Genomic DNA, 14,266 nt, shown 5'->3' on the forward strand with positions numbered 1-14,266 from the left:
CACCACTGGTAAGCGCTTTATCACTGAGCCACCGTGACCCCTCAGGAAACCATTGGAGTAGAGTGTTGAGTGACAATGACTATAGTAAGTCATGATTAGGTGACAGTTGTTATGTATACCATTCTTATAGTCATCTTTCTGAAGAATATTGTATAAATTCCTTATTTGAGAATTTTAATACTTTCTGGATTCGGATATAGATTATGGTTCATTCAAACTAAAGAATACCGAAATCATTGGAGACAATTGCGTAGTTTGTAGATTACCTCCTTGTCTTGCAACAACAGAATATAATTTCATTTATGGAATAAGTATAGTAGATTATGATGAATCAAGATCATTACGTGTATAATGCTTATATTTCTTCTTTGTGTTAAAGATATCTTGTTTCACCTGTGGCTATATACTTTTTAAAGAAGTATTAAGTGAAAAATGTGAGCTCTGAATTTTAATAACCATTCAATGCTAATGCCCAGAGATATTTTATACATTTTTTCTCTCTCTCCGTTACAGGTGCGGAAGACGTATTCCGATTTATCGGAAATGAGACATATACAGATTACTTCCGATTAGTCCTAAGAGATGGTAACTCCCTGCTGGTTGGGGGAAGGTGAGTATTTGTTAAAATTTCTTTTTCATGCATGAATACTTTATAGCATAGTGTCATTTAGCTTCTTTATGTGTAAGTGACGGTGTTTTATTTTGAATTAACTCATTTTAAGATACTTTTATGTGAAAATAGTTTATTTCAAGTTAGTGAATTTAGTTTTTTTTTAAAAGGGAATTTAGGGGAATCAACGTAGGTTTTTTTTTTTTAATCTTGAGCAGTAAAGAAATGAAAACTAATTATCAGTTTCAAACTCCATGACCGGTTTAGGAAGAAACGGTTAAACTCTTGCAATTTGTAACACTATTAAAAGAACTGGGGTATAAAATGTTTGACATAAATTAATATAATTTAATATATAGTTTTTTTCCTTTTATTTAATATCTAATTTAATATTAATTTTCAGTCCTAGCGTTGTCTGAAAAGTGCACCTACAATTTAGTGTGATATCCGAAATACATTTCCCCTTTCGAAAATTGAATTCAGGACTATGCATGAAAAATGCGCACATGGTAGTCAGTTGACTGTTGACGGAACCCAAAGTTGTTTCGTTAAATACGATTATAAGCTTTCCATCGTCGTATTAAAGTATTACGAGACAAATTTTAAATTCTTAGTGCACTACGTCTTCAGTTAGCTTCTCACTGTCTATCAATTTTTGTCCTTTATTATTCTTTCACAATCTTTTCTGATATTCGATTAATTCTACTTCATTTATAATGTGACAGTATTGATATTTAATGAGAATATCTCTTTATCTGAAACACTGTTCTAACTTTTTAAATTCAATTTTTGTAACTGATCGGAACATCTGTATATATATTGTTGTGTAATCCTAATTCCCCATAATTCGATTACTTTTCATAGTGACCTAGCCAGTTTCTTTTTTCTTAATTCAATATCGTTGTTGGGGAACCGGGGTGGCTCAGTAGTAGAGCGTTCACCTGGTGCATGAGGTCCCTGGTTCGATCCAAGTTCACACCAAGTGAGCTTTGTGGTAGATAAACTCAATATATGTGGTTTTTTTTGGAATAAACGGGATTTTCACCGTTTCCTCCCCCTTTCTTCGTTCCATCGTTTCATTCATTTATCATCATCACCATCTCGTTTAGTCTAGCCGGCATACCATGGGACGTAAAACTTAAAGATTTCATTTCATTTTCAATATCATTGTTCTCTCCCTTTGTAGTCTCAGCTCGCCCTTATTGGTTATCTGCTGTATGTATCTATAACGGTTTCCATTGACCTCAGTGCTCATATCCATTTTCAAACATTTCTTATAAATCATGTCGAGTATAGTTTAATTCAAAAGCTATGAATGATCTATGACAGCATCACATTTCATCAGAATTTCTCTATTTGAAATGCCGTTCTAATTTTTACAACTTAGCTTCTGAAATGTGAAATTAAACACTCTGTCTTGGACACCTTAAGTTGAATAGTTTTAAAATGAAATGTATATATTCTGTTTAAGATAACTTCGTACTGTACTTTCCGGCAGGGCCAGAAACAAATTGAAATAGATAGTTGAATAAAATAAATAATACTAGGATATTTGTTCGTTGAATATTAGAAAGACGCTGGCAAGTATGCGTGTATAAGCGGTTTGTGTTCTAACTTCAAAAAAAATGTAGTAGAATGAATCCAATATTTAACAATAGTACGCTGTACTTGAAATTAGTGATTCTCTTTACAGCTCCAATGAATTACTCATTTGAAACTGATTGTCGGTTTCTCATAAGTCGGCTGCGTCCAATTTATCTCGGATTCACTCTTTGTAGTTATATACGACCCTGAGGATATACGTGCTTATTTATGACTAATATATATATATATATATATATATATATATATATATATATATATATATATATATATATATATATATATATATATATATATGCGTAGTTGTATGTATATTCATTGTCGGTTAAGTACGTTTGACCGTATAAATAGCTATATGTGTATATATATGTAGCTATGTATATTTACCTACGTTAGTTGTAGATGCAATTCTCGTCTGGCAAAACCAAACCCTCGGGTATACGTGAGCTGCAACTGAGATTTCGGTGTCTTTTGACAAGCACTACATTCCAATACAAACATCGAAACAAGCGACCGACCTAAACATACTCCCACTGTGTCCCTTCATACCCACATCCCCTTCGTGTACTTGCACTGCCTGGAAGGTGTTTGAGATTGAAGGAAATCTGGATGTCCGTTCGAGTGTGTGTTTGTAGTTGTTCTACGAGTGTATGTTACGGAGAAAGGACTCTTGGTATAGATGGATGGGGAAAATAAGGGCAAAAAAGAGCAAAATAAGCCTTGTACTTGAAGCTGTAATTTAATTAACATGTCGCTTCCAGCAAATGTTAATAAAATATTTTTAAAAGAGAGGTACTTTGTGCATATGCTTTTATTGCAAAAAATCTAATATATATATATATATATCACTGGGAATGACATAGTGTCTCATTCAGTCATTTTAATTTGCGTTTTTCCAACTGATATGTGTTTCACATTTTTTATTTTCTATGTCCTTGTTTTAGTGAGTTCGTCATTTTTATATTTTCTGAAGGTGTGTTATTTCGGTGATATAGAATATTTTAAATTACACATGTTTCGTAAATCGTTCATATAATTCCAGTTCGTCTACCATCAGTATACAGTGTTACAGAATGTAATATTTAAAAGAATCACATACAGAGACATCCTTTACTATATAATAAAATGGTACCAGGATAAAAACAACTGAACTCCTAACTCTATAAAGCTAATTAATTATTTCAACTTTTTCAGCTGATTAACCATCTTTTTCATCTCTAACTAAAGTCGCATAGTGTAACGCTGACCTATTCTCTTAGCCTTTGCTCTTTTAAGGACACCGTTATTCACTTCCGAGTTAAGGCAGACTGTGGGTTCAAATCCAGTTCTACCATGATCCGTAATCATTCCATGGGGATCACTTGTCACGAGGTAATAAGTTTTTATGTTACATGAGTGGTCCTTTTTTTAATACTGTTGTTTTTTCTTTACTTCCTCTGTTTCTCCTTACAATTCTTGTGATCTGATAAGTCTCTCTTCTTATTCTAATTATCTGTAATGGTAGTTCTCTTCGCAACATTTTCCCATTTATTTTGTGTTCAACGTATCTATTCCTTTTGAATTTTCCTCTTCGCCATTATTTCAAATGCTTCCAGTGGTTTCTTATCACGCTTTGCAGCCTTTATTCTTCGCTTTTGTTTCTTGTCAGTCTGGAGTTTTCAATGTTGTGTTCAGTTTCTTATCAAACTTTGTAATTTTCATTCTTCTGTTCGTCACTTCTTGCAATCTTCGTTCTTCTCTTCAGTTTTCTTTTAACAATCTGCAATTTTCATTCTTTTGTTCAGTTTCTTATCAATCTTTGCAATATTCATTATTCTGTTCAATTTCTAATCATTCTTTGCAGTCTTCATTCTTATGTTCTGTTTCTTATCACCGTTTACAATGTTTTTTTTCTCCTGTTCAGTTTATCACCTTTTAATTTTTTATTCTTCCGTTCATACAGGACAAATCTTCTGAAACCGGTACATGGCATTTTTTATTGCTTTCTTCACGATCTTTAAAAAGCTAATTTTTACTTCTCCATATCTATACTCGAGTTTGTTTCTCTATCACAGTACAATTCTAAGTTATAATATTTCCTGTGTACAGACAGCAAGAACTGCGGTGAGTCGGTAAGATGTCTAGCTATTAATCGAAGCCTGGTAAGGACGGGATTTATCCTCGTCCACAATACGGTTCCGAGGTCCACCCTGTCTGTGCTAAATGGGTACCTAGGGCATACTAGAGGGAAGGGTTGAAGATAGCTGATGTATAATGTCGACCACATCACATGTGCCAAACTCTCGAATCTTAAGGAGTCTTACCTCCTCTTCTGCCCATACACGAACAAGGCCTAGCCAGAAAGAGCGAGGTAGCCTGCCTGTGTAGAAGACAAATGTCTGCATTTTTTGTGCATATTAACTACTTTCACCGTTCAAATGCATATTGATTATTAGAAATTATAAGTAATTTGAAAATGCCCGTAAGTTAATATTTAAAAGGAGATATGGCGGTAGTCTCTTCATTTAACATGTAAGAGAATCATTGAAATAATTGTCTTCAAATATCCGTACTAAGTCAGGGTTTGGGTCATAATTATGATTTTCCTTCTTGTACTATTAATTTGTAAAGAAACGTGCATTTTGAAGAAAATTATATTGAAATATTTTTTGGGAACAAAATTATTTGAAAGTTATATTCAAACGAACTTGCCCCTTGTTTTGAATTGAAAATCCATAGTCTTTATTCTTTTCTCCTCAAAGGATTTCATCGTATGGATTCATTATTATTATTATTATTATTATTATTATTATTATTATTATTATTATTATTATTATTATTATTATTATTATTATTATTATTATTGCAAATGTATGTATCTATCGTAAGATACATAAACTCATTGCAAATAGAGGTTTTGGGTGGCCAGTTTGTTAAATCAAGACTTTGTGTATGCGTAATATTGATTAGGTACCATATTTGTAAGACAAGTAAATTTCTCCGACAGTAAGTTTTCGATTTTCACGTTACATTACGACTAGCGAGGGTACATTTTAGACGCGCCTGATTGATTAAATCATGGTGTCGACTTTAGGATTTAGGATTTAGTTTCCTCTTTTTGTAGAGACTCATGTAATATACACTAAGTTCTGAGGCAGTAGAACTTTGCAGAAGGAGAGAAAGAGAAAATGTATTATCAATACGTATACCCTTACATTCATGTGAGGATTTTGTGTGTGTATGTGTGTATGAAAGAGGGAATGAGTGTGTTAACCTACCTGCGACGTGAATTTCCAAGTGGCGATGTTATTCTGATATAATATGAGCTTACTTCCGCAGAGAGCGGGTTAGAAAGTGGGTAAACATGGAAAGCCACTCGAGTGATTTGATATTTTCATTTGGCCGTTTGTGAAATTTTAACCTGAATGTTCTGTTCTCTTCGTTCGATCCAGGTAGATAGTAAATGGCAATGACCTGCGTATATTTTACCACCCTCAAGAGATTAGCACCATGCTATCTTCTCTCAGGCCTGATCTATTTTTTCCTATCAGGGTTGCCAGATTCAGAGGGTTTATTAGTGGATTGAGAGTTTCCCTTTCTGTGGTTTATCTTTTTTTTTTTTTTGTCTTCGTTGTGGATCGATTTCTCCCTGTATTGATTCCATCTGTCTTTAACTATCTTTTTCTCTTTTACAAGTAAAAAAAACAGATCAGGTTGTGGGTTTCAATTGTCACACGTGCTTTTGTTGCTCGTGGTCCGGGGATAGTTTCCCTGTGGGCCATAGTTCTGTGTTGACTCACCGCCGTGAGGTAGTTAAGAGAAAACACATGAATGAACGGTTGCAAACACCAATGTACACATCCAAAAATAATAGCATTGGATACTTGGTGCTTGCATTAACTGAGCATTAATTAACCAGCAAGGGCTCTTCATGAGATACAATGCCATGGAATTTGGTAGGTTCTTAATTATTACTTAGTAGGCAGCATAATTCATGCTGCATAATATATATAGCAAGTTAACCATTTTAATTTATATTTATACAAGTTTATCTGGTATCATAAATATTTGATAAGTATAATATTCCCATCACCTGCTTAATATTTTGTGAATTGATTACTTGAAACTTTTACCCTGTAAATATTATGCAGTGAAATAGAGACAAGCTACTTTAGTCACTGGGCTCCATTCTATCCCTGGTAGGGGTTCACACGAGACAAGAGTTGAAAATGTCTCGTTTCGGAAACGTGTATTGTCTCGAAAAATGTTGTGGAGTTGGAAGAGTTCTGCCTCGTCTCGAACGTCGTCGCGAAACTTCTGACTCATCTCGTCGTGTCTCGTTCACAACCCTAATCCCTGGTTTGAGCTAACTCGTTGCTATATAGTTACCGCATGAGAGATCCGGTTTCGATTCCGGTGGGAACTAATGCGCTTGGGATCGTACGTTAAGCTGTAGGTCAAGATTTCATGTATCCTTAGTACTTATAGGAACGCTAAACTTTAAATCAACCAAATCAATGTTTCTAACTTTTCGATAAAATTTATAACCGGATTGAAAACATAAAACGATTCATATAGATTCATTCGTCATAATTTGATGATGAGTTGTGGTACTTATGTTCATTGCGTGTGTGAACGTAGTAGACGAGAAATATGTGAAGCAAACTACACACTTACCACCCGGCAACCCACAAGGCTCTGCGGAGTTGTAAGGTTGCATAAGCTCTAGGGTTTGTAGAAATTCTCTTACAAGGGAAGTTCAATATTTCAAGAGTTTGTAATGGACATACAGCTTTAATAAATGTTGTTGTAGTAAATTTATATCTTGTAAATTTATGTACATTTTTCTTGCCCTGATTTTTCTTCATTTAATCTCTAGAAAGTGTCACAATCCTTCCGCGTCCCGTCAGGTTCACCAAGAGTGTAATATGTTATTTAAAGTATATTTGTTATTAGACCATATTCTGTAATGACCTAGGTATCTTTGAACGTTGACAAGTGCTCCTTATTGTGTTCGTACAATCGCTCTATCGATTTATACTTTTTATACAACAAATCGTGCAACAATAGAATTATGTTTGAGTTATAGTACCTAAATGAAGTAGTGTTGCCAACGAGACTCGACAAATTTCTCATGTTGTCTCGATTTTCGTCTCCAAAATGGGACCAGAATTACCTTCCTTCTCGTCTAGTCTCGAATTTAGTAAGGCATTGTTCGTTTTATGTATAACACTAATAGAAACTGGATGAAGAGTCTATCCACCCCTCTCCAGTGTTACTGCCCATGTTGGAGTCTCTAAGTTGGATAGGCCACCTCGCTTGAATGTGAAATACGAGGTATACTTTTGGTTGGAAAATTCGTAGAAAAATGGTTCTTTAAGGTCATCGAAACGAAAATCAAAGAGCAGTGAAACGTATGATTTAAGAAGGTACGTAGGTACAGTATTTTTTATTATATTATTTTCTTATTCAGATGATACAGTAACCATTTTTCATACATGTACGCAATCGGTCGAACAGAATTGCGATTTGAGAGTAACTACTGAGCAAGTGCAAGAAGTAACACTATTGGCTAATACACTGTACGGTGGTTGGCAACTATCTTGAACGGTCTTTTATGCTCGGGAAAGTTCTTCAGAAAATCACAAACTTTTTCCAGGACTAGAAGTGCGAACTGTTGTATCCAATGTTGAAAAAGTGGTACACTGAAAACTTACAGATATACCTCTTGCAATTACTGTACATTGTTTTATATCGTAATTTACCTTTCTTCTAATTATAAAGGTTTCTTTTGTTTGTTTGTCTATAAATTCACTATATGAAATCATATAGACTTTACAGTGGATATAACAATAAGTGATTTTTTGAGAATTTACTTATTACAATATAATAAAATTTCAGTATGGTATGTCTAAGTTAATTCGAAGGTCTTCAAAATTTGGTTATATTGGTATTTTACTGTAATTGCAATTTTGATTTGATTTGCGTGGTAAAGATTCAGATCAATTTGAGGATTTTTACCTCTGTGTGTGTGTGTGAAACAACATGTGGGTTCTTTCAGCGAATGAGTGAGTTATTTGAATATTTATAATAATGTTTTATCTACAAAATAATAATATAATTACCTTTCTTGTAGTAGATGGTACCCACATTTGTTTAGCCGTGCCGTGTTGCCTATTCCAGATAAACACAATAGTGTCATGGTAGCAGGCATAAGCTCTTCTCGCCCTCGTTGCCTTCTATTCAGCAGTCATGTAATCTAACGCTGTAGGTTTTTCTTGGCTTTTGCTAAGGCTCCCTCTACAAAAGATCTTTTGTTATTTTGTTGTTATACGCAGCCCAGCGGCCTCCATTCTTCTTGTTTACTACAGCGAATAACAAAAGCGGGCGCATATATGGTTGACATCAGCAAACCACAACGAGCGACATCTCCGCTAGGCTTAATCCATACGAAAAATTATTATGGGAATTCTTTTCCACTCTTCTGTGTATATGTGGATGCTTGACCTCAAAACGAAAATAACTTCCTTTTTATGTACATTTGAGTAAAAGTATTTTAACCAACATAACATGGAGATTTTGTGTTGAGACACTACTCTGAAAATGGGAGCAGTAAGCTTTGATGCAATATATTTATGTTCTGATTTTTCTTTTAAAAAACATGAAATGAAGTATGGTTTCTGTTTCTGCATTCTATCCGAAGTTACTATTCCACCCGAGGTTTGCGAAGTTATTATTCGGTGTTAATAAAAAATATGTAAAACTTAAATTACCTTAATAGAATATTAATATATCATTCTAAACAGTAATGTGCACATTTTAAAACATAACTTAATGTCATTTCTTGATCACCATGAAAAAGATCATAAATAGTATTAAATGATTTGTAAGAAATGCAGCTTAACGAGAAATTCGTGCAACAAAGTATTACATAAGGAAACATTCATAAATGATAAAAACGGTGAAGTTACTAGACGTACCGTATATTGTCGATCAGATGGGTTATGGTGACACGTCTTGTAAAACAATCTTATCATCAGAGTAAATTTTGCACGATGGAAGGTCATTAAGTTGTTGTTTCTAATGGATGGCATCATACGAATCTTCTGAAAGAGTTAATAGCTTATTTTACAGTACTATTATATAAAAAATGTTTCAATTAACAGATACATTGGTATGAAAGTTCCGGACTCTAAAATTAACTCTTGCCGTCTATCGTGCGATTTGCTGTTCAAATGGCGTGCAACAACGTGCTTCAAGTAAGAAAGACGAAACAATTGTCACACACAGCCATAGGCGCCTGAGCCATGGGGCAAAAGGGGTCACTTGCCCCCCCACTTCCCAGACTGGGGGGGGGGGCAAACATAGCATTTTGCCCCCCCACTTTCGGGGCACCAAACAATATCCAAAAAGTCTTGTCTTTCAGGGAAAACTACCTCTCAAATACAAAGCACTGAAATAAATTGCTAAGTGTTTATCGTATTTAATTCTCTCTCTCTCTCTCTCTCTCTCTCTCTCTCTCTCTCTCTCTCTCTCTATATATATATATATATATATATATATATATATATATATATATATATATATATATATATATATATGTGTGTGTGTGTGTGTTTTAATGGTGTCAGGTTTTCATCTATAATGTTCAAGATGCATATGCTTGGGTCAAAATTAGTGAACCATACATAGGCAACAGCTGGAAAAGAAAAATTCAAGATTCTCAGATTTTGGTAAACCATCGATACAAAGAGCTAGATTCCAGCATTCTTTTAATGATAGGTCACTTTTAAAATGCGCATGTCCAAAACAATGTGGAGGATTAAAACAACTGCAGATGGAAAAGTGGGTACAATAACCTGTCAATCACATCCTCAGGGTGTCCCGTGCCGCAGTAGAAGAAAGAACATGGTAGAAACGCGAGCTAAGATCAACTTCTGCCGGTGTCTTGTGAAGCGAAAAAAAAAAGTGTAGGAGGAGGGTGGGCACTTCTGCTATCAAGTGACAGTCCATTTTGACCTGTTTATCTTTTAACTTCCGAACAAAGCAAATATATGGTAAAAGAACCAGTAACATCTTGCTGCCTTGGATTGTATTCATACAATTGCACATGTGGATGGTAAGATGGCAAGGCATCATTCTCACTTCCCTCCTTCTCTTTTATCTCCCCTTAGGGCAATCACGTGAAAGAAGTATCTTTATAGTTTTCTAAAAATTTAGACAAGAAAGAATGCAAGAGAGTTGTCATAGTTTTGGGACAGTATGTCTGTATTTCTGTATCATGCGGGTCCGGCTGGTGCTCTTTAATATCGTATCTTAAACTGTGGTGTGTGTTTGAGTCGAGACAAAATGTCTGTCTTGAAGTATTTTTAAAAAATCAGTGGCAGTAGTAGTGTCAGTTCAAAAAGAAGTGGAGAGAACTCCTCACGTATGAGTGCTGCGCAGAATACACTCGAAACTGGTGAGTCATCTTGTGTCAACAGTGAAGATAGCATTTCTAGTGTAAGTGTGGAATCGAGACCGGGAAGTTCAAATGTCGATAATGTGTCTGACAAACAACAGCTGTTTAACACATCGCACGTAGACAATGATACTATAAAATTGCAAGATATTAGTGCTCCCAATCAACCACGCGATATTTCTTTCCCTCAAGTGTATTTCGGTAAAGTACGCCGATGCTTTCGGGCTTGTTGGTTCGATAACTACCCTTGGCTTCATTGGGATCTATTGTCAGAGCGGGTGTTTTGTTTCACTTGCATTAAAGCTACGGAGAAAAATCTTCTTTCGTTTTCAAAAAATATGGACGAAGGGTTTACTAAAAATGGTTTTAAGAACTGGAAAAAAGCACTTGAAAAATTTTCTTGTCACGAAAATTCTCATGTTCACCGAGAAGCAGCATTAAAATTAGTCCTTAGTGAAAAAGTGAACGTGACCAGTAAATTGAACAAACAAATAGCCGAAAATGTGGTGTTTGCGCAAAATGTTCTTCTTAAGGTGATTTCCTCAATTCGCTACCTGGCGAGACAGGGATGTGCTTTACGTGGACATTCTGAGGAAGCAGGAAACTTATACCAGCTTCTGCAGTTGAGAGCAGAGGATTCCGAAGATTTAAGCAAGTGGCTTCATCGTCGAGATAAATGGCTCGACCATGACATTCAAAATGAAATTTTAGAACTTCTTGCGCAATTCGTTCTTCGTGGCATAGCATCTGATATTAAACGGCAAAAGTATTTTTCTCTTATTGTTGACGAAACTTCAGACATTTCGCGTCAGGAGCAAGTGAGCTTGTGTATTCATTATGTAAGTGAAGCATTCGAAGTATACGAGGATTTCATCGTTTTCTATAAAGTAGAAGGAATGGATGCATCTACATTAACAGCAGTCATTACAGATGTGCTTGTACGAATGGATCTACCATTACAAAACTGCAGGGGACAGTGTTATGATGGAGCTAGTAATATGTCCGGTTGTTACTCTGGAGTCGAAGCTAAAATAAAAGAAGTGCAACCAAAGGCACTCTATATTCACTGTACTGCCCACTCTTTACATTTAGCTTTACAGTGGGCAGCACGACAAATTCCTTGTATTAGAGATGTTCTTGAATTCGTGCGTGCGCTTGTAAATTTAATACGTGACTCACCGAAGCGTTTAGCTAATTTTACGAATATTCAGAATGGCTTATCGGAAACTAATTACAGTTGTTCTTCAAGTGTCTCGTTGAGACCTTTATGTCCGAACAGATGGACTGTAAAAGCTCTGTCATTTGACAGTGTTCTGAAGAACTACGCGCCGTTATTTGAAACCCTGAAAAATATACATGATGATGATACAAGTACAGGTGGGTCTGTCGCTGGTGGCTTGATGCGTAACATGAAGGATTTTAAAACATTTTTCTCCATGGAGGCCGCTAAGATTGTATTTGAGCTTTGTGAAGAACTGTGTAAACTTTTACAACATCCTGCTTTGTCTCTTTCTGAGGCTATTGACGCAGCGAAACGAACAAGAGATACTCTCACCAATCTTCGAACAGATGAACATTTTGACAGGGTTTGGACTAATGCTACGACAAAAAGAGAGTTGTTAGGTGTGGAAGAACCAACTCTGCCGCGTCAGTGAAAAATTCCGAGACGACTGGACAATGGCTCTCCAAACCACACTTTTAATGATGTGAAACACTTGTATAAAGTAGAAATCTGGTATAGACTATTGGATATAGTTTGTGGTGAGATCGAAAGACGGTTTGACCAACAGGACGTGAATACAGCCTTACACACAGAGAAACTTATTGTGAAAGCCGCATGTGATATACAATATGAAGAAGAACTGAGATATGTACTTGATACATATAACGACGATTTGAACGAAAGTAGACTTCGAGTTCAGCTAAGAATGTTTCGTGATATCGTTATAAATGATGCCAGAGATGTTGTTTCAGTGCAAGACGTCGTAGATATCCTAAGTAGCATGGGGAATATGTCATACCTTTTCTCTGAAATTAAAACTTTGCTGCAACTACATTTACTGTTACCCGCTACAACGGCTACTGCCGAAAGAACGTTTTCGGCTCTACGTCGATTAAAGACCTATCTTAGAAGCACTATGACTCAGAGTAGACTTAATGATGTTGCTGTTCTTCAGATTCACCAGGAAAGAGTTGACAAATTAAATCTGCGTGATATAGCAAATGAATTCGTATCAAGAACAGAAATCCGCAGAAAAACATTTGGTTGTTTCTGAAGCCAAAACTATTGTGTATATGTGGTGTGTTGGGAACTGCGAGTGATAGTGATATAGTTTGTGACTTTTTTTATGTATAAACAGCTTCTACTGCATCTTAAACATTTCGAACATTTGGTGTTTATATATATTTTTACAAGCTCAGGAAATGATCATTTTCAAGAAAGAAGCCTTAAATTTAAGTAAGTAGTAAACATATTACTTTTTTACCATGGTAGAGCAATGCAGTAATTTAGTATATAATTAGTTCGTTCTTGTATAATGCTTTCAAAAGGCAAAATTCATTCCTAATTCGATTAGCAATGGTTGTTCATATTGCTGTTCATAGTGAAAAATTGTTTTGACTTCTGGGCGAGTATTTTTTGTTGTGAAAGTCATCGAATTATCGATGCCTTGTGTAATAAGAGAGTTCCGTGAGGAGGTTTTTTTTTTTTTTTTTTTTGTGCGGTGAAATCTCCCAATGTTGTCGGATAATGTTCCCATTAAGGTGTCGAAAATTTTAATCAACCGAAAACCACTAGTTATTGAGGTTAGCGCAATTTATTTGTTGATTGCACAATTTAATGTCATTATTATCAGAACATTTATTTACAATAGTGTGTTTTCTTCGTTGGGATCTTACGTAGCGCAATTTGGTAATGATCTTGGTTTCCGCTCAAGCGAATCCACTTTCAATGTTTAGAGGGTACAATCGGTCTGAAATGTGAGAAAATATACTGATAGATTTTCCTGGGTTTTTCCTGTTCCTTCCCGATAGGGCGCTCGACAGTGATCATCTTGTCGTACGAATCATGATTGCTGTAGACCACAAATAAAAATAAAAATTGAAGCTATGCTTATCCTCAAAGCCAATGACACAAAGAATGATTATTTTAATAATAATAATAATAATAATAATAATAATAATAATAATAATAATAATAATAATAATAATAATAAATTATTATTATTATTATTATTATTATTATTATTATTATTATTATTATTATTATTATTATTATTATTATTATTATTATTATTATTATTATTATAAAATTCACTTAACCTTTATTGGCCAATTTTGCCCCCCTACTATTTACATGTGTTAGGCGCCTATGCACACAGCGTAAGTATTTGATTGTGAACCTACAAACATCGTACACAGGTTTTCAAACATGAAATATTGGAAAAACATATAAGCTCATAAGAGGATAAATCCTATACTGGAATAAAAAGATTTATGTTTTGTATAGAAGTTTGGTGAGAAGGTGAGTATGTTGTATATTAATGCTCGCAGATGACTATTCCAGTTGTTATGTACATTAAATTCAGAGTGAAACATGCCTAAGTAGAGGAATG

The 14,266-nt window shown here is 35.0% G+C and overlaps 2 protein-coding genes across 2 annotated transcripts in view; both read left to right on the forward strand.

The window, feature by feature from the left end:
* Positions 1 to 522: 522 nt before the first annotated feature.
* Sema1a (semaphorin 1a) overlaps positions 523 to 14,266 on the forward strand; it is a 500,910-nt gene continuing 487,166 nt past the window's right edge. The window contains exon 1 of the mRNA XM_081745959.1: positions 523 to 610. The gene's annotated coding sequence lies outside the window, so the exon portion shown is untranslated. The remainder of the gene's footprint in view (positions 611 to 14,266) is intronic.
* LOC145679164 (zinc finger MYM-type protein 1-like) lies at positions 10,991 to 12,307 on the forward strand. The gene has a single exon (XM_081749755.1). It carries the CDS (start codon positions 10,991 to 10,993, stop codon positions 12,305 to 12,307), a length of 1,317 nt encoding a protein of 438 aa, XP_081605881.1.

The sequence above is a fragment of the Thermobia domestica genome, chromosome 2 (genome assembly GCF_964235325.1).
Source record: "Thermobia domestica chromosome 2, izTheDome1.hap1.1, whole genome shotgun sequence".
NCBI lineage: Eukaryota > Metazoa > Arthropoda > Insecta > Zygentoma > Lepismatidae > Thermobia > Thermobia domestica.

What these genes read in the sequence shown, in the direction of transcription:
- LOC145679164 (XM_081749755.1), top strand. Translation starts at nt 10,991, where the DNA reads ATGGACGAAGGGTTTACTAAAAATGGTTTTAAGAACTGGAAAAAAGCA.